General features: G+C 47.6%; 2 protein-coding genes across 4 annotated transcripts in view; one reads left to right on the top strand and one right to left on the bottom strand.

Annotated features, from left to right (window-relative positions):
* Positions 1-802: 802 nt before the first annotated feature.
* Positions 803-18210, top strand: irs4b (insulin receptor substrate 4b). 2 transcript variants are annotated; one of them, XR_003973604.1, is made up of 2 exons: positions 803-6003; positions 18061-18210. XR_003973604.1 is itself a non-coding variant. In XM_030338536.1 (2 exons), exons 1-2 carry the CDS (start codon positions 1610-1612, stop codon positions 12467-12469), a joined length of 4167 nt encoding a protein of 1388 aa, XP_030194396.1. In that variant the 5' UTR covers positions 804-1609; the 3' UTR covers positions 12470-16740. The 2 variants fall into 2 exon arrangements, 1 of the variants encoding a protein (XP_030194396.1); XM_030338536.1 differs by lacking the exon at positions 18061-18210 and adding an exon at positions 12465-16740 and having other exon boundaries at positions 804-5771.
* An 855-nt stretch (positions 18211-19065) lies between these two features.
* Positions 19066-21094, bottom strand: part of col4a5 (collagen, type IV, alpha 5 (Alport syndrome)) — a 41227-nt gene continuing 39198 nt past the window's right edge. For both annotated transcript variants that reach the window (XM_030338533.1, XM_030338535.1), the window contains one exon: positions 19066-21032. In XM_030338533.1, the coding sequence (XP_030194393.1) occupies positions 20951-21032 (82 nt within the window). In that variant the 3' untranslated portion in view covers positions 19066-20950. The remainder of the gene's footprint in view (positions 21033-21094) is intronic.

Here is a 21094-nt window from a genome sequence, read left to right as displayed (position 1 = left end):
CCTCTCCAACTGTGCGTGTGTGTGTGTGTGTTTGTGTGTGTGTGTGCATGCGTGCGTGTGCGTGTGTGTATGCATTCTCTGCTAATGAGGACCAATACATGTTAGCAGTTGAGAAATGACAGAGGTCCCAATGGTGAAGCCTCATCCTTGATTCGTAAGCAGAAGGTCTCCATGGGGTCCAGATATACCAGAACACCCCCCTTCTGGAACATGACCTTAAAGACCCCCCCCCCACACACACACACACACTAGATTAAATGTACTGAACTTTTTCCTCAACAGCATATTTGACATCACAAGTATCGGGTAAATGAGACACGTTGTTCAATCCAATGAGACACAACCCCATAGCCAACATTCAGATCCTCAATGATCAAATGAACATCCCATATGTTATCCAATTTTGTATGGGAGTCTGACACTTAAACCAGACTACATCCAACTTGTATTTGGGCTGGTATATGGGTGAGTGGATGTGTGATGGGATTCATTCATTCATTTTCAATTTTTTTTTTTACTGATTCATTCACTTTGTTTGTTGTGTACCAAAAAATGTAATGTAGGATAAAACATTTTTTAGATTATCAAACTAATGCCATTCAGGAAATTTCAGGGATTCTGGGTTCCATTCAGCAACCCAGCTAGTAAACAAATATAACGTAAAGGACCAACAATGTAAGGACACACAGTACACAGTTTCTGAATCTAAATGCATTGTGTCGCTATGGAAACAATTGTCTGAAAAGTACAGAGATAATAATGATAGTATGTTTAATTGATATGGAAGAAATAAAAAAAGACAAAAAATACAAGGGTAACAAACGAATAACAATTGTCAAAAAAGTACATCTAACGTTTTTTTTCTGAGTATATTGTGTAAACAAGTGTCAAAGTGTCAAAATACAGTTGAAAACATTTTCATATTGCCAAAGTAATACATCTGGTCAAAGCATTACAGTTAGCAAATTAACACCAATCACTACACTGAATAATTTACAATTAATATATGCATATATATAGACAATTATCTATTGATTTTCGAATCAATTTGATTCCAGATAAATTGCCTGCCTTTTTCCCCAGAAAACGTTGCCTCCCTTTTCACTCGGGACGACGCCAATGGCCACCACTATTGACGTCAATCACACATGCCCCACTGCTATTGGCTTCAGCTTCCCGTCATTCATGTCGTTGTTGACCAATCGATGTTTGCCCGTTTGTCGTCTGGTACCGCCCTGTATTTTTGTGCTGGTGACGCGCAAGGTCACGTGTTGTTTGTGCTCCGGCCCGTAGAGATGTGCACAAGAGACGCGGACAGAGTGCTTACTAACGGAGCTAACTAACGGAGCTAACTACCGATACAGAGTCGTGGCCATGTCGCGCTGGGCTAGACTTCACGTCGCAGTCGCCTGGTAGTGAAAAAGGTGGATAAACGGGATTTTATTTATCGTAATAATATTATTATTAGATTAGCACATCGCTAGCTGTTGTGGGCTAGCATGCTAGCGGGTCGGACTCGGACTCGCGTCTCCCAGAAGAACCGGAATGGGGTCTGCGTCCACTCCGATTAGCCCGCTAGTGAAGTGACCTTTGTTTGGATTCTCCGCCGATGGACAATTTCACGAATTACCAGGAGGGTAACACCGCAATGTTGATGATGGAGAAGGGACAGCAGCCGATAGACGCGGGGGTGAAACCCGCGACGGCGAACGGAGACGTCTCGGTCGGGGAACCCCCTTCCCCGGTCATTAATATCGGTGGAGGCGGCGGTGGCGGAGCAGCGAGGTTTCATCAACAACACCTGCCGCCCTCTAGCAACCACCACTCTTCTCCTGGTCAGCCCAAGGATCAACCACCGCACCCACTGTCCAACCTCCATCACTACCAGCCGGGCCAGCAGCAGCATCTCTCCGGGGAAAACACCTCGGATTCCCCCGGTAGAAAAGCCAACTCGTCGGTCTCTGCAGCCGAGGACGCTGCCGCTAGCGGCAGCGGCCATGTATACGCGGCTGTGAACGTCGTCGCATCCAATACATCTGAAGCTGTGGACGATATTCGCAAATGTGGCTACCTGAGGAAACAGAAACACGGACACAAGAGGTTCTTCGTGCTGCGGGCGGCCAGCCACATAGGCCCCAGTCGCCTGGAGTACTTTGACAGCGAGAAGAAATTCCGGAATAGCCTGCGGTCTGCCGCCGCTGCCGCGGCCGCCGCTAGCGGGGGAGCTGTCGCCCCTTCTCCGCCGAAGCGGGTTATTTACCTCTACCAGTGCTTCACTGTAAACAAAAGGGCGGATTCTAAAAACAAGCATCTCATCGCCCTCTACACTAAAGACGAGTACTTCGCCATCGTGGCGGAGAGCGAGCAAGAGCAAGAAGACTGGTACGTGGCCGTGAGCGAGCTGATGAACGAGGGGAAAAAAGGGCACGTTGACTCTGACGATCTAGACGACGGGTACGGTACCGTGACCCCCGGTACGGTGTTCAAGGAGGTGTGGCAGGTAAATGTGAAGCCCAAGGGCCTGGGTCAGACCAAGAACCTCACGGGAGTGTACCGGCTGTGCCTCTCGACCAAGACCCTTCACCTGGTGAAGCTGAATTCGGAGACGCCGTGCGTCAACCTCCAGCTTATGAACATCCGGCGCTGCGGCCACTCGGAGAGCTTCTTCTTCATCGAGGTGGGCCGGTCGTCGTCCATCGGGCCCGGCGAGATCTGGATGCAGGTGGACGACTCGGTGGTGGCCCAGAATATGCATGAGACCATCCTGGAGACGATGAAGGCCCTAAAGGCTTTTACAGAGTTCCGCCCCCGCAGTAAGAGCCAGTCGTCAGGCTCCAACCCCATGCCCTTCATCACCACGCGCCGTCACCTCGGCAACCTGCCGCCCAGCCAGACGGGGCTCCAGCGGCGCTCCAGGACGGAGTCCGTTGTGGGTACGCCGCCGTCCAGCAAGAGCTCAGGCGCCAGTGGCTACCGCTTCCGCACGTCCAGCGAAGGGGAGGGGACGATGAACCGGCCGTTCCGCTCGGCGACGGGGAGCCTGGTGCACCTCAACAGCACACGCGCCCACCTGGGGCGCCACGACGCGGCCGGGGCCTGCGGCATGGGCGTGGCCACAGGCAACGCCGGCACCAGCACGGGGTCGGGCGGCGGGGGCGGCGGGAGCCGCTGCCACGTGCGCACAATCCCGGGGCTCCAGCAGGCGTCGGGCTGCTGCCACGCGCGCTCGGCGTCGCTCCCGGTCTCCCACTACCCGTCGGCGACCAGCCCCGTCAGCGTGTCGTCGAGCAGCGGCCACGGCTCGGTGTCGGACACGCTCACCCGGCCCTCCAGCGCCTCCATCTGCGGCTCGCCGTCGGACGGCGGCTTCAACTCGTCGGACGAGTACGGCTCGAGCCCCGGCGACTTCCGGTACCTGCGCGTGCGCAGCAACACGCCCGACTCCCTGGGCAACACGCCGCCCATCCGCGAGGAGCACCTCCTCAACGACTACATGACAATGGGCTGGCACCGGGACGTCTTCGGCGCCGGGCCGCCGGAGGCGCCGCGCGACGAGGGCCCGTCGGCCGGGGCCGACGACGAGCGGACCTGCCCCTCGTCGTCCTCGCTGCGGCGGCGCGCCCACTCCTTCACCCGGGCGGGGGGGGCAGCCGGCGGCGGGGCCACGGGCGGCTCGGGCGTCGCCGTCTACCAGAAGATGACCCAGACGACGTTCTCGTTGGACGAGAGGGACCTGGGGGGGCTGGCCTTCGGGGGCGGGGGGCTGCTCCGCGGGGGGCCTCCCTCCTCGTCGTCGTCCTCCCTGCGGTCGGACTACAGCTCCTGCTCGGAGCACAGCCAGCAGAGCCGGCCGTCCGCCAACGCCGGGGACCACCACCACCTCCCGCCCCCCTCCTCCTCCCCTTCGTCGTCGTCCACCGCCAAGGGGGACGGCGGCTACATGCCCATGATGTGCGGCGTGGCGGCCGCCTCGCCCCGGGACACGCCCCCCGACTACATGCCCATGCAGCCCGGCTCCTCCCCGTCGCCCCAGTTCCACAGCCCGGCTCTAGCCCCCCGCTCGGCCCACCTCCACCAGCACCACCTGCTCCACCACCACCCCCACCTCCACCACCCCACTCCCTCCTCGTCCTCCTCCTCCTCCTCCCCCTCCGAGTCCCACGGCTACATGATGATGCTCCCGGGCGGCAGCGGGGGCTCGTCGTCCCCCTCGCAGACCTCCCCCAGCCCGCACGGGGGAGCCGGCGGCGGCGCGCGGCGCGGCGACGGCGTCGCCGAGCGGCCGGAGAACGCCGAGTACATGGACATGTCCCACAGCAGCGGCACGGGCTCCGGGGGCCACAAGCAGCCCGGTGGTGACGCGGCGGCCGGCGGCTACTACGCCCTGGGCGCCCCCGAGCCGCCGCCCAGCTCCTACAGCCCCTACTTCTCCCTCCCCCGCTCCTACAAGGCGCCCACGCCGCGGCAGGCGGAGGCGGGGGAGTACGGCGAGTACGTCCCCATGAGCTCCCCGGCCAAGCCCGGCTTCTCCCCCACCCTCCCCGCCAGCGGCTCCGGCGCCTCCACCCCCGAGAGGCGCGGGGGCTCGGCCCCCACGCCCTCCCACCCCCCGCCCCCGTACAGCGCCGCGCACGCCAACCGGCCCAACCGCCTGCCCCTGGGCCGCCGCAGCTTCCACTGGCCGGCCCGGGCCGGCGAGGCCTCGGCCCCGACGGCCAGCGCGGGGACCTCCACCTCGGCCTCGGACCGGCCCCCCAGCCCCGGGGAGTACATCAACATCGAGTTCAGCGAGAGCTGCCCGCCCCCCCTCACCCCCGGCTCCTCCTTCCCGCTCTCTGCCCAGGAGGAGGTGCTCTCCCCCGGGTCGGGGGTCCACTGCTGCTCCCCCCACCAGGACTACATGAGCGTGGAGGTGGGCGGCAAGAGCCAGTCCCCCAGACCCAGCCTGGTGGCTCCCTGGAACCCCCCCAGCTACATCCGGCCGCTGGCCGCCCACACCGGGGGGCCGGCCTCCCCCGGCGGGCCCCCGCGGGCCGGAGGGCACTGGAAAGCGCTGGGGGACGACTACACGGACATGACCTTTAACCTCGGCAGGGGGGGGGAGGGTCCGCGGGCCAGCCCCACCGCCGTCCTGCAGCACCTCTGCGTGATGGAGGGCCACTACGGGCACCCCACCCCCGCCTCCTCCTCCTCCTCCTCCTCCCCCAACCCCCCCGGCAGCCCGGGCCGGACGGGGACGGAGCCCAAGGTGGTGCGCGCCGACCCCCAGGGGCGGCGGCGCCACAGCTCCGAGACCTTCACCTCGCCGTCCTCCTCCAGCGCCACGCCCACCGGGCCGCCCGCCGCCAGCCCCCTCCCCGACGCGTCCAACGGGGCGCACCAGGCCGACGGCCTCCCTCCCAGGTGGTCCGGCTCCGGGTCCTTCGACAGCGTGTGGATGTCCGTGGAGGGGCTCGGGGAGTCTGCAGCGAGCCGTGCCCACGCCAGAGCCCCCGACCCGGGCGCCCCCTCGTCGTCGTCCTCCTCCTCGGGCCGGATGTGTCGGAACATGTCGTCAGGCTACCAGAACGGCCTCAACTACATCGCCCTGGAGCTGAGGGAAGAGGCGGGCGCCGCGGCGACGACGGCCGGCGCCGCGGTGGACACTTCCGTTGCTGGGAGCAACGGGAGCCTGTCGCCGACGGAAACGACGCCCCCGCCGTTGGAGAATGGAGGCTACGCCAGTATAGATTTCACCAAATCCACCGAGGCCGTCGCGTCGGCAAATAAGGGTGAGTAGACTGAGTTGTTGTTGTTGTTGTTGAAGAGAAGCAGTCATCGGCCCTGCAGTCAAACTAGGGTTGGTCTCTGGACTTTATTACCTGAAACAGCTGACATGAGTTAATGTGGACCTTCATCCACGCAGATTCATACAGCAGACAATGGTGTGTGTGTGTGTGTGTGTGTGTGTGTGTGTGTGTGTGTGTGTGTGTGTGTGTGTGTGTGTGTGTGTGTGTGTGTGTGGTCACAGCAGGGTTGCTCTGTAGTGCTGTCTGTTAATGGTCTGGTCCCAATAGGTATGTACGTAGGGACAGGGTATTGAGTTGGCCCGGGGGTTAGACTCCAAGCCAAGTTGAGCCCTAATATCCACAGTCCCTCTGACTAGGTATCCTTGAGCAAGATGCCCTCGTACACCAACCTCATTCTCTGTTTATGTTCTGAATTCACCGGAATTCTCCGTCAATTTGGGTAAAAGCGTAAGCTAAACCACTAAATACTAGTCAATAGTATATATATCCTGTCTATTAATAGTCCGGTATGAAATGTGAATAGGTTTCCCTTGCTGCCGGTCTATTAATACTTTGACTAGCTTTGGTTGGTCTAACCTCCTGTCAGTCCAGTTAAAGTCTTGTTTGATAGGTTGTTCCGGCTGTCACTTTATAAGGGGGTTAGGCTCATCCGAGATTCAGGCTGCGAGTGCTTAAGCAGTTGAACGTTGTCTTTTGAACCGATCCGTCATGGGAGTGCATGTTCAGCCCGTTTACACACACGCAGTGGAAAACTGCACACTCATGTGTCGTGTACTTTTCAGAGTGCACGTGTGCATGTCACTTATTGACTGACTGAAGTTCATTTCAGTTCAACGGCACAACCGGATATACCCAGACCTTTTCCGACTGTGCGCACATACATCTGTCTTGTTTATGTGCATTTGAGCCTGTAATAGGGATGTGCAATTAATCGAATTTTGATCACGATTTAGGTTCTTGGGTCAAACGATCTCCAAATTAATAAAATCGAGTTGGAACGATTCTTTTGGAATTTTCTGTTGTCTATGAGGTTTTGTGTAAGAGACACGCATGCGTAATTCAGTCCCTCCTCCAGAGCATTCAATGCGGCCCTGCGAGCTGTGTGTGTGTGGTGACCTTATTCAGAAAACAGCGCGAGCGAGATGGCAGAGGGAGGACAGCCGCGTTTACTCAATAAAAAGGGTAAAATTAGTTCTCTAATATGTAGACGGAGGCTTTCAGAAACGATGACGTTCGGTTGCCACGACACTGTGCCATGACACTACCACAAGCTTGCGCTCGAGACCGAGAAGCTCAGCAAAAAAATGGCAGGTGAAATGCAAATGATGATCTCTCTGTACAATGTACTAATTTATCTCCAGATACAACTCGACATATTGGCTCAAACATATTCGTTGCTCCAACGCCGGAGACGAGCGCTCTACTTGATGTTCTTAAGTGATGGTAAAAAACCCGAAAGACGGCAGTTCAAACCATATTTGGAGCGGCGTTTCTGGACGAAAATGATGAACCAGCTGATCAACTGTAGATATCAGCTGATCGTGTGGCTGTCATTCAAACAGAGAGGCGTGGCGGAGTTGCGTAACCATGACAACAACTGATTATCAAAATAATTTCAGCGTGGTACGTGGATGCAAAACATTCCAAAAACGATAGTGTGGACGGAGATCGTTTTCATTGCGGATGTGCGTTTTTATATATACCCGGGTTAGTGTGGACGGGGCCTGAGACGCAATCATAAAGTCGCTTACGAAGAATTGGCAAAAAAAACAAAAACAAAAACACAAGACCACAGCCCCGACGACAGCAGGACAGACGTCGACTACAACCGATTGTTTTGTCTTATTTAATTTTCTAGTATATTTTATTTCATTCATTCAAAGTTTTATAGAAATTACAGAACAGCTGGATACATATTTATTTGTACATTATTTTCAATTTGAACCTTTTCTATTTTTTTATTTGAACAGTTTGTGTACTGTGTAGTTTAAGAATTTTGAAAACTCAGTTACCGTGTTGTTGTTTTTTTTGAAATGCTGAATGAATGCATTTTATTTTCAAACTCAAAAAGACCAAAAAAATCTTGATTCTCATTTTTTCCAAACTCGAGCAGCCCTCGCCTGTGTCTAATGTACGCTTGTGTAAATCCTTGTTTTTCAGACATATTTTTAGTCAACGACAGTGTGGTTTATGTACGTAACCTTATTGGATGAAAAAAAAACTAGATTAAGTGTAGATTACATTTAGATTAGATTAGGTTTTCAAGACTCCCAAGAGACCACAGGATTATGGACCAATCAGATGTCCTTCTAAAATGGTTAATCCATGTTTTTTTGTTTTTTGTATTCATGCAGGTGTGTGTGTGTGTGTGTGTTGTTCCTAACTTGGCAACATTGGGTCATTGCAATGCAAAACCGTCCATTTTCCAATCAGTTTTATGCAGTATATTGGATCCCGAATGACTGTACAGAGGGCTGTCCCTCTATGGGAGCGCCATAGTGGCATTTTCATAACCAAATGGCTTCTACTGATGTGTCAGGCGTGTTTTAATGGCTGTAAGTCTGTCTAATTGCGTCCAGAGGCATTTTGGTTTGTGCCCGTTCATAACGCCTCTAGTAGATCCAAGTGTGAGTGGGGTTCCAGACCAATACTTATTGGCGAATTGGTCTGGCGATGTCAGGCTTGTAGGATATAAATAATTATAATGGAAACATTGATCTTAACCCTTTCAACGTATTCGGCAGTTCTGCCTAGACCTCGGGTAAATTCTCACCGTTGTCCGTGTCGTGATTTAACTCGGCCGTGTTTTTTGTTCTACCCACCCCCTCTTGCGATGTACATGCATTAAATGATTGGATTAAAGTAGAACTGGATTGACGTAAGATATGGGTGTTAACCAAGCAATATTATAATGTCTATTTTTGTGATCCGTATTTGTTGTGCGACTAGTGTTGGAACAAGGGGAAAGAAAAACTTAAAATAACAGGTGGACATTTGATATTGACCAGATATTGAGCGGCAGTGTGTTCCGTTGTGTAAACTTCCACCGGAACACATGGGCCAACAGAGTTGTTTGTTAACCCGTCCTTTACTCTGGGTTTGTGGTTTGACCTCAGAGATCGTTTACCGGTTATCAGTTTGTTTCCTTCCAGCGAGCTGCGTGATAAGTAATCAATACATCTGATAACCGCAACTGTCTGTTTGTCTGTCTAGCGGCTGTGTGTGTGTGTCTGGGTCTGTCTCTCTGTGGGTCGCTGTGTCTGGGTCCGTGGCTCTGTGGCTCGCCGTGTGTCTGGGTCTAGCTTGTTTTCTCCTATTGTGTTCGCTGTCTTACCAAAAGATCCAGAAATGTTGACCAAAAACGACGGGCAAATAGTATTGGGTTGAGCTGGGGCTTTCCGCTCTCGCAGAGACAGGAGGAAATGATAAAGTGTGGTTATACTAGAAGCCTCCGTTTTCTACTGGAATGTGGGGTTGGATAAGTGTGTTTGTGTATGCGTGCGTGTGCACATTCTTAACCTTTTTAATGTTTAACGGTTTTGAATGCATCGCTGAACTTTGCTACACACACTTTATTTCTCTCTCTCTCTCTCTCTCTCTCTCTCTCTCTCTCTCTCTCTCTCTCTCTCTCTCTCTCTCTCTCTCTCTCTCTCTCTCTCTCTCTCTCTCTCTCTCTCTCTCTCTCTCTCTCTCTCTCTCTCTCTCTTCTTTCCCCCCCCCCCCCCCCCCCCCCCCCCCCCATAATACCTCACACCCCAACTATGTTGTTTTGACTGTAACTATGACAATGTGGGAGACTGTAGCAATACAATCGTAACGAATGATGCATCGATTGACCGGCCGCCGCTCGTTATTGGCCGATATACGCCCTTTGGAGGTATATATAACCTGGGCGATTCTGATCCCCAGTTCCTTCATGGGCAACTAACTCGATGCTTTAACGGAGGATGAGCGAGGGAAAATGTCCTAAATATTCATGTCTCTAAACTGCATAACACAAGGGTTAGGTAGCCAAACAAATGCAGCCAGATCACTAGCATACATAGTTCTTACCATGGTAAGCAAAGGGTTTCTTGAAAACAATAATTTACAACTGCGCTTGTTTCGGCTTTAGCTCGACAGGTCTGAGCTCGGGGGCGAGGACGCTGACGCCACTCCTTTCATGGGCACCGATTTCACAAAGAGTCGGTGTGTTGCGTCGGCTAGACAGCCTATACTACTCAATATTAAACTATTTGCATAATGGTCATTGAGGTTGTTTAATAGTAATTCCTTTTGCTTTCGCTCAATTTATTCGTCTTGTGAATCGCCTCCTAAATGTATCCCAATCAATAATAACGGAAACTTTATATATACCTTTTGATTAACTGTTGCATAGGCTGGAGTGGTCAAACTCAAACCTATAAAAAATGTCACCATAAACTATTGACTAGTGACTCCTTAAAATCCTAACACGCGATTTAAAGTGCTAGCTTATGCGTAACGCTCATGTTATAAAACGTATCAATTGTTATTTTAACAATGTTTATTTACATATTTGACCAAAGGGCAGCCTTCCCCCCTTGCAATAGGAGCCGGTGGAGGCCACTTCTGTAGAATCGCGATCTGATGAACAGCTTGTTTTACTTTTAAATTTCTAACATTATTTGAATAAGGCAAAAAGTAAAAGTATCCCTACAGTCTATGTTATGTTCCGCGTCTACTTGCGTATCTTTACTGCGTGAGTGAGTGGGTTGAACCGACTTGTTCCAATAAATAGTAGGCCTAATCCCAGATATTCCTTTGTAAAGTGATGTTTAATTTAAGTCTAAACTTATTGACACCGTCAGAAAACCATGTGGTTAGTATTTCTGTCGTCTCAACAAAAAAAAAAAACTCTTCTGTAAACCAGCACCTAGATGGCACAAACCGATGACTCTTATACAACTGGCCCACAAGAATCATAAGAATCGTCAAATTAATGTGTATTTTATTGAATATAAAAAACGTTAAAAGGCTCAGTGATCAGTATTGTACCATAAATACCTGATTGGTGCATCAACTGGTGATTAGCAACCCTCATCATGACCCCTCTGACTTTGCCGAGGGTTACGTAACAGCCAGTTGCCGTGGGTTACGCAACTGGTCCGTCTGTTGGCTTAGAGCACTTTTTCTCTCTCACACGCACTCCCAAGCTAGCAGCTATTGTTGTTGTGTACAGCTAAGCATTACTACTAGTACAACAATGCTACATAACCTAACAAACTAAATAACCATTAACCTCTAATACATCTTTAATCCCCCCTCCCCCATGTGATTCACCATTTAATTGCACACCGACTACATGTGCAATACAGGCATGGAATACTACACTGTTCTGGAGAGCTGTTCTGTGATTGACATCTCGTATAACCCAATCAGTCACTGCAGTGGTGTAGACCCCGCCCCCATGGCACAGCGCGCGCACACACACACACACACACACACACACACACACACACACACACACACACACACACACACACACACACACACACACACACACACACACACACACACACACACACACACTGCTGAATGGAATTGTCAGTTTTATTTCCTGGATTTACACCTGAGTGTCGCTGGGCCCCCTAATACCCATGATGCATTGCACCTCCCTACTGGGGTAAAATGAGGTGATGTTGAGAGGTGAGGGAGTGGTGGTGGTGGTTGTTAAAGGCAAAAGAATGCAAGGGAAAGATGGGGTAGCTGTGTTAATGAATGAAGAGCATTGAAGTGAATGAGTGGAGGGATGAGTTAAGGAGAGAGTTGGAGAGGCAGATTAGAAGGAGTAAAGAATGGATTAAGAACTCAGTTAGGAGGGGAGGGTGAGGGACTGTTCTCTTGTAAAGGGAAAAACAGTCAATGGCACAGGTGTGTTAAGTGTGACTGCAGTGTGTGTGTGGGTCCTAAGAAGGTTGATTTGATCAGTCAGGGATGCTCTCTCTCACTCTTTCGTCTATATCTTTCCATTCCTTTTTTGTTTAGAAATATAAGGTATCTTAATTTATAAGAATAGAAAATACATTGTGTTTGGGTCTCATGGGAAGACTGCATCTGCATTTTGTGCGACTTGTATACACATTTATTATACACTCTCCCCATTTTACTGTTCTGTACAAGACAGGTCCTGCTCTCTTCTCTCCTCCCGTCTTCCCTCTACCCATCCTCTAACTCCTCAGCCTTGTTCTTTCACTCGGATATTCTCTCTACATCTCTACCTCTTAGCTAGCATACACAGGCTAGCTACTGTTATAGTAGTCCATTGGTGCTCTGCGGACACAGACACACAGATATGGATAAACATATACATGCACGACCACACACGCATGCACATGCCTGGCCATGTGCCCACTGTACAGGGGCTAAGCTTCCATAAACTCCAAGGAAACGTCTAATTGAACAGCTGAGCTAAAGGCTAAGATACCGGCTCAGCACACTGCTAGGTCCATACTAGGCCAGCGATTCACATCATACGATGGACCATTGGAAATATCTATGGTTATTAAAAGCCATTTATTGCTCTTTCAGTGTTGATCTGAATGTACGATTGTACACCAAACCGATCACATTGTGAGAATGAATACTACTCGTGCTACACGGACCGTCCACTGATGTGTGGCCTACTTAAGATGTCTCTCTCTTTCTCTCCCACAGACTGAGGAGTCGAGAGCCCACCCTGGTCTCCCATCTCTGTGTTCGTGGTGGAGATGCGAGGGACGGGGGTATCAGAGACACTTGACCTTTTGACCTCCAACCTTGCAGCTCCCCCCCCCCTGCAGCCCCGAACTCAACAAGGTCGACAGCAACAGCTTGCGGGTTAACATTTTTTTTTATATATATATATATATATATATATATATATATATATACCCTCATCTGTATTATTCATTTTATTTTGTCTTTTTATATGCATATCGTTTTTGTTTTGTTTTTAAATCCCACCTCCCCCAGTGCTGCTACCCCCTCCCCCCCACTCCCCTTTCATCTAAAGGCCTGGTTTGCAATTGACATGGGCCAGGATGCTTGTAGAATAGGTACAGGTAGGTAGTTGTCAAAACCAACGACCCTCTTCTCAATACGGTACCACGTAGAAGGGCTTGTCATGGTTACAGCCCCGCGTCACTCTGAATTGTTGTTATTATTGACTCATTTTTGTGGTTTTTAAATGGTACAGCTCCCCTCCCAAAGCTCCAATGAAATGGTCCAACTAGTTGCTGGAACTCTCCCTTTTCAAAGATAGGGTACAGGGAAAGTCTTTCGGGTGTGGGATCTACTCATAATTACGACTACTCTCGCTGTCGTACCTTGTCCACCGAATAACCTCTTCAGAGCTTAGATTTAACCAGGCCAGTAAGGACCTCCATCAGATCCCCGGGAAAAACACTAGTAGGTTTCGGTAACGCAGAAAAACAACAATCGCACTTTCACTCCACAATGTAAAACTATCGATGGCGGACGGAATTTTCTGTCATAGTATTTTGTTGCTTTGTCGGCATAGCCATGTTATTATTTTTTTGAACCTGGTACATTTCTGGTTTTGGTACATGTGTGGGAACTGGTGGTTTCAGTTGACCTCTGCCTGGTTCTGTTGCGTAGGAGAGGAGGCTGGGCTTTCTCCAGGGAGGAGAACGGTCCTGTTGTTTGCGATCGGTGTTTCAGATCGTTCAGCTTATCGGAGACTATTGGCTGAAAAAGGTCTGATTAATCAATTGTATAATAATAATAATTGAATCATCCGTTATACCTCATAGTCCGTGACATACTTCAGGTTTACCATGGAGAGAGAGTACGCACACTTTTCAAACACTACTTTGTTCATTTCAACAGCATGTACTAAAGCGTGAGCCTATATGCATTTCAGATGCTCTTTCCACACACTAGACACACAGGGAAAAGTCTCCCCGAACACGTAGGGCTTACAAACGCGCAAAGGCATGCACTTTTCAAACATCCTGGTGTGTGCGTTTGTGTGCATGCAAACTCTGAAAGACACTGTCACATATGAGACATTAAGCGGTCCACGCGTCTGACGCACGCACACACGGGTAACCCCTCAGTGCGTCAGTTATAGCCGTCATTGTCAGCAGTTCTGGATGATGGCCGGAATACTTGAGACGCATGCACACTAACACGCGTGTGCACACACACTCTGTGACGTTACTGAAATATGAGTCGCAACTCCAGGTGCAGTGTTCGGAACACACACACACACACACACACACACACACACACACACACACACACACACACACACACACACACACACACACACACACACACACACACACACACACACACACAGAGAGGGAGAGAGAAAAGACCCACAATAATCCTGGCCTTCTCAGGCATATGTCGAAACCCCTACATTTAGCGATGGGCCTCGTGCCACTCTCCCATGACGTGATATCACTTGGACAAACTGCTGCGATTGGCTGAAATATTTATTCTCAATGTCAGTGTACGGAACCTATTAATTTCACCTCAGCTCATGCTCTTGTGCGATCCAGTATTGGCTTATTCATAGCCCCCACTTTAAATTGAACCGAACTATGGCCAGTCAGGCACCTTAATTAAAACTTAACCTTTAAATCTAGGGCGGAGGGACCTTGGATTCAATACCAATAAGTGCAAATTCTGATGTGGGTGGAGTTTATATAAGGTTAAAAAGTCCACTTACTGGAGTGACTTGGACATGAGTCTCACGGTAGATCTAATAATATAAACAGACCTGCGAGTTCTCAAAGTTGCAGAAACAGTTACAATGGTCGTCACGGTTTATGGTACATATTGTTTAACTAGCGCTGTGTTTAATTGTCATTCTCGGGGTGCAGCGCGTCAACGGTACAGTCGCGGGGATCGTGATATCTCGGTGGTCCGACTTAAATAGTTGACATTTGATGAAATTGTTTAAAGAAAAAGATAGGAACTCTGTGACGTGTCTTACATGTATAATTTGCATATTTTCCTTTTATTTTTTGATTTGTCCCCTTTTGATGAACAAATTACTGAATATATGAATCACCAAGGCTGTTGCCTGTGTAAAAAAACAACAACTTTCTTTTGGTTATGTGTTGCTGGGTTTTCTATGCTACAGATGCGCAATTATTTTGTTTTAATTCTCTGTATTTACAAACAAACCCCCTTTTGTAATCATATAATTATCATTTTGCCAATTTGCCAGATCTGCCATAGAGTTCTAGAATCTAGAATGTTCTATGTCTTTGTGTTCTAGAACTTTGTGAATTCAGACGACGCCATACTGTCAAACTTGACACGCTTTGATTTTGGCGAGGTCGCAAAGATTAATGAAAAGCGAAAAAAACTTGGTCGTCGTAGTTTTTCCCCCGCGCTGAAGAACTGCGGCTACATTATCACCACAGAGAACATTAAAGGTACTGCGTCAATATGCAAACAATTTAAGTTTTCCTTTTTTGGTGTTTTGTACTTGGTTTACAGAGAAATGAATCATCTTATTATACTTTGGTTGTTGTGCTACATTGTGTACATACCTCGTTGCAACGGGGGTCAAGTGTGTAGTAGATGACACCGGGAAAAGGAGAGAGGAACTCTTCCTCCGACTTACGTAGGCATTTTGCAGTCATTTGTATAGAGAAATGGTTTGACCGCTAATATTTTTTGTAACTATATCAGTTTTAGTTTTTTTGCTGCTGCATAGATCAGTCAACAAATGGGATGCGTATGATTGGAAGCATATCGACGAGGATGGTTATGTTGATTATTTATGCCGATATCGATCGAAGGGAGATCGGCCCTGGTGTCAGTTCAAGGATGGTCCTTGATTCCAGAACCCCGAGAGAATTTTCGGAATGAACAATTCTGGAATTCAGAATTTCGCTCACCCAGCTGCGTTCTATTTGCCGGAGTAGAAGGCTGTTGATAATTAGCTTAATTATTAATTAGCTTTTACTTTTTTTTTCTTTTTTTAAAGTTGAGGTGTGTACCCAGTGTGCGAAATATCCAGTTTGAATCAACGGTTGTGCTCGGCTCGTGCATGCACCCCCAGATCTCCTAAACTCCTCAAAAAAATGGACAAGATCCAGACAGCGCGATCTCATTGCTGTCTACGGGCATGCCCCTAGTTAGTATTATTTTGCTTTTTACAATCCAATACAATCCTTTTTCTTTTTTACATGTCTGCAACAAACGACTGAATCTTTAGGTAATTATCTCGAAAATGAAGAAGCTCAACAGCGACGCTCAACAGCGACGCTCCGCAGCGCTGGTTATACCGACTTTGTGTTCTGTGATGGTGGCTTAATTTATAATGCCACTAGGAGGCACCGCAGACAGTAATGAAAACTGATCTTTGTTAAGACGCGCTGAAGAAGACTGAGAAGACGGTGTTTGCTGATGCTTATTATTCGCGGTCAACATCGTGTTCTTAACTCTTTCAAGCGATGTTTATTTGAACACCACAAATCATTGTCACCAATTGATCTTCTTCTGCCCGTCTGACGTTATTCTCCAGAGGCCCCCCCAAAATGTTGCAGTTGAGGCTTTCAGGGGGTCACAAGTGTCAATCAGTGAGTCCCTTGTATTTCGCACACTGTGTATCCCTTTGTGCATTTGAACACATTTCCCAGGTGCGATACACGACACAGAATTAAAGGAGTTAAAAATACGATAAGAACGTGCGTTGAGATTAAATCCTCTTTTCTGTAAATAAAGAAGTGCAACCTGTCGCATATTTTATTTTGTGTTGGGCCCCCCTCCCTCCCGCCTCCCCCCTGGCCCTGTAGGGGCCCCGCCCACACCTCTACGTTTTTTTCTTTCTACTCTTTCACCTGTTTGTTATTTTTTTCTTTCTCTCTTGCGGAGGGAAAACTGAGATTGTTTGAGCATAGTGTTTATATTTATCAAAACTTTTTTGCTTTCGATAGAGCTATTGCAATAAAAATGTGTTCATGTACTTGTGTGTGTGTATGCTGCCAAACCTCTTTTCTGCAAATCCCTCATCCAGAATGTTATTTTCTTGCACATTTCCTCACAAATCTCCAAATTGGATTATACAGTTTTGAATAGTTTTATTCTGTTCACCTCATTTTCAATAATTTAACCAACTTATGGCTTCAGTCAACGCATGTTTTTAAACCTAAACTAGCTGCAGTATAAACACTAAACTAAATGTCAGAGCAGGTACACCCTTATCCTTGCAGAAGCGTTATTTGCTCAGTCAGTAGAAAGTGCTGTCAGATGACTGCAAGGACGATGTACTTTGACACACTTAAAAAGACTGGGGCAAAAGTATTTTTTTCAGAAGCGCAATAACAAGCCAACGGTCTTCATCGTCATACAACCGATTAGATTAAAAACAATAAAAAAAGGCTGGGCTTTTCTTGAATGCAAGACAAGAACCAACCCCCACACACAAACACACTTTTTACTCAACTATTCTCCTAGTCTAATTTGTCCAAACAATCTCAGGTCTGCTGAACCACAAACAGCTAACACAGGTCTACAAACACTCACATGCACAGACCCAATAATATCGTATGCATCCTGGGATTTTGAGTGTTTATTATAAAACTCCAGATATTGATCTCATTAGGCTAATTGGATACACGTGTAACACCGTGGTATTATGGTTTGTTCCAAGCGATTTATCACTATTCCATCTCAAAGTACTGACGAGTCCTATTTATCCTAAGAAAAGGCAACAACGACAGGTGAACAGGTAAATGTTAACTTTCAAACGGCGGAAGACAGCCGACTTATTTCTTTGGATAACGTGTATTTATGTTTGACTTAAGCGGGACGTAAGGTTCAGTTTTGAGTTAAGTATTAGCTCTCTAATATCACGCATTCCTCCGCCAGTTTTTAATCGACCCTCTTTAGGTAGCGTCGTTGTTAACTATACGACGATGATGAGAGGACTCCACCCAGATAGAATTGAGACTGCATTTCCAGAAGGTTTCCCAAAGGTAGCAGTGAGACTGTATTTTCAAGTAACATAACATAAATTACTCCAATAGCGCTTCCCTTAACGGTACATCACCACTCTGCGTCTCTGTTGGCTTGTGATACTGTGATTTATAATGATTATTTTGGGTGAGTGTGTCAGTGTGCGTGTAAGAGTGGGCGTCTAGGGTGTCCGGAGATGTAGAGCCAGAGAGGGGGCATGTCAACACGGACCATGAGACCCCACTAGAGTATCATTACTAATAGACTATCCACCGCGACACATTAGCAGTAGCTGCCGGTCGTTGCTACTGTTTCTTACAATACTAAGTGTGTGTGTGTGTGTGTGTGTGTGTGTGTGTTTGTATGTCTGGTGAATGTGTGTATGTGATGCCACACCAATCCATATCCTAGTCAGCATCTAACTTACACCAACACTCACATACAGCGCTCGAAAGGTCCTGCTAATTACAACTTCCTGCGTCACTGTTTGCCATGCCTGACCCCGAATCTCCAGGGGGTCTCCTCGAAGGAGGGAGCTTGTATATCAGATCCAAGTCAAAATGAGATTCATCATCCCAGAGAATGTAACAAACACCCAGTCCCCCGGCCTCGGCTGCAAGGGCCCTTATTTTACCACCAGAATTGTTTTTTTCAGTATCCATTTTAAGCCATTTAAAATACACATTTTTTGACATCTCAACTGAGAGTGGGAGTACCGCAGGTACAATACTTAGAGCAATACTTCCCAACCACATCGCAACTCTGAGGCTGCCGTGTTCTCACCAAGGACGTCGGAACTCGCTTCCCTGTCGATGGTGGAGGTCAGGAGAGGAGATAGGCAAGTCATCAGGAATGCAGGAGGAGATAAGGAGAGGTGAGGAGCAGATCAGTAGGGGGAGAAGCCGTGATCATTATTGTGTATTCGTCAAAAATCGGAACTAAAACTGCAATCGGATGTTTGAAGGGAACAATTAAAGCTTTTGGTAAAGGGTTCCCTCTGCTGGTAGGTAACTAGAATTACAATTAGGTCAATAACCCGGTAGCTTTGTTAATAAAACTATAAATCTGTCTAATGAATTGTAAATATTTTTGTGAATATTTTTGTATTTATCAAAGTATAAATGTTTATTTTTGAGGCAAAAAATAATGTATTGGCCAAACAATTATTATGGATGGATGTGAAAACGTAAATTACTATTTATAGTAGTAAGCAAATAATGAAAAATAGCCGCATCTATATTGAAATAAATTCTATATTTTTCTGATGGCTGTCGGAAGAGAGTATTCTTCTTTTTAATGCTTTCGTTCTGGTCTATGAATCGGAGTCATATCGTTGAGTCAGACAGCACAAGTCGTCAGACAGCACAAGTCGTCAGACATAGTGTTTATTTCAGTCTTTAAAGTTTATAACAACTTCTGGATAACATGAAACATGAAAAAAATTAACAAAAAGAAAAGAAAACGAGACCAAAATAAAAATAAAAACAGAAAAAATGTAGTACACTTTTTTTATCACACCCAAGGGTGACAAAATTAGAAATTTCATAAAGTGGTTTTGAAAAGAAAAAAAATCACAGGTTAATATCACCCCCTCCCAGACCCTTCACCCCCCTCCCCCGCCTACAGTACAACTGGTGTCCTACACATTGTATCAGGGAGGAGCCAATCACCTAGGGAACATTTACATACGGAATACAGTTTCAAACCAGATTCAACTGGATCACACAGTAGGTTTTGAGGGTGTGTGTGTGTGTTTGTGTGTGTGGAGGGGGGGGGGGGGGCATATATATATGATTTATTTTCCATTAGAGTGGTTTGGAAAGCAAGACCTGGGTTTGAAGAAACTGCTACACGTTAGTGGGGACGACCCCCAAAACCGTTTGGAAGAACTGGTATCTAGATTACCAATACGTTTTGGAGTCTCCCTCGATCGGTCCTCACAATCAGAGTAAGCCTACATTTTTAGAAAGAAAAAGCTCCCATAGTGATTCTGAAGACTCTGACAACTATATGCCTCAAGTCTAGCTTTTTGTGGTTTCGTAAGTGATCGGCCGTGTCATAACTGCCAAATAAAGTCAATATACCTTTCAAATATATATTTAGTTCATTTCTATATAAAATACCGTTTCATTTGTAAGCACCTCACTTTGTACAACTTTTGAGTCACTGTTCATGAGCAGATGCCAATGATTGGGTTCTGCATGTGTGTGTGTTTGCATGCGAGTGTGTTTGTGTGTTATGAAAGTGAGCGGGAGAGCGCATGAGCGAGCAAGCTAAAAAATAAGAATACCCAGAATCTATTTTTTTTTATCACAAATACCTAGTACCGATTCCGACCTAAAATACTACAGTAAAAAGGTGTTGTACACAATATACACATTATATTACTTACAAAAAATAAGAGGAAGCAAATCATAGGGCGTTATTAGTGAAGTGATCCACGTATTTCGTTAGTACCATCAAATGAAATGTAAAAATCTGCGCGAAGCGGACAGAGGGGGAGAGGGAGAGCGTTAGAGAAAGTGGTGAGGAGAAAGAGAGAAAATAAGACGCTGTAAAAGATACAACGAAAGAGCTAAGCGTCAGTGCATCTCTTATTCTTGGATGTTCCGAAGTTTAAAGTGTGCGGATGTGAGACCGTGAAAAGCATCCACTCCTTAGTCAAATAATGAAAAGAAAGAAGAATAGCAAATGAATGAACGAGAGAAAGGGGAACATTTTGTGAAATATTTGAACAAGGTGATTTTCGTGAAAAGAGGAAGAGAAGGATTTGGTTCTCTCCATTTAATGAAGAAGAGAGGAGTGTGAAAGCACTTAAGTTTCTCAGAAAGGTTCCAGACACCTTGTTCTGTGGGTTTTTGTGCTGCGTTATTTGAGGTACCGGTACTTTTATTTCAGAAATAAAAAAATATCCACTAAATATAGATTGATTTGTGGCCGTCATTTGCATTTTTTTTTTTGTTTATGCTGTGTCTCACAGTAGCACCAAAGTTTAAGATTTAGTTAAGTTTTCGTTTTTTTCCTCAGAAAAAAATAATAACCACACTGCACCATTGGAATCCAACATCGTCACTAGGGTGACACACAATGGGTCACCACCCACCCAGCCTTGCCCCCCCTCCCCATTACTCCTCGTTAACCAATCAGCTTATTTTTGTAGTCGTCAGAGGGGCTGTGGCCAGGGAAAGGGGGCGTGTCTAGTGTGACGCCGTGTTCCGTTACGTCCTCTTCATGCAGACCACACAACGACTGACGCGCGTCCGCAGATTTCCGGCCTTCAAAGTCTCAGACTGGGGCTTCCTGTGTGGGTCAAAGTTCAGGGGTCAAAGATGGAGAGAGCATGTGTATATGTCTAAACCAAT

The sequence above is a fragment of the Gadus morhua genome, chromosome 17 (genome assembly GCF_902167405.1).
Source record: "Gadus morhua chromosome 17, gadMor3.0, whole genome shotgun sequence".
Taxonomy (NCBI): Eukaryota; Metazoa; Chordata; class Actinopteri; order Gadiformes; family Gadidae; genus Gadus; species Gadus morhua.
Note: the sequence above shows the minus strand (reverse complement) of the source record. Positions and strands in the feature narration are given on the sequence as shown.

What these genes read in the sequence shown, in the direction of transcription:
- irs4b (XM_030338536.1), top strand. Translation starts at nt 1,610, where the DNA reads ATGGACAATTTCACGAATTACCAGGAGGGTAACACCGCAATGTTGATG.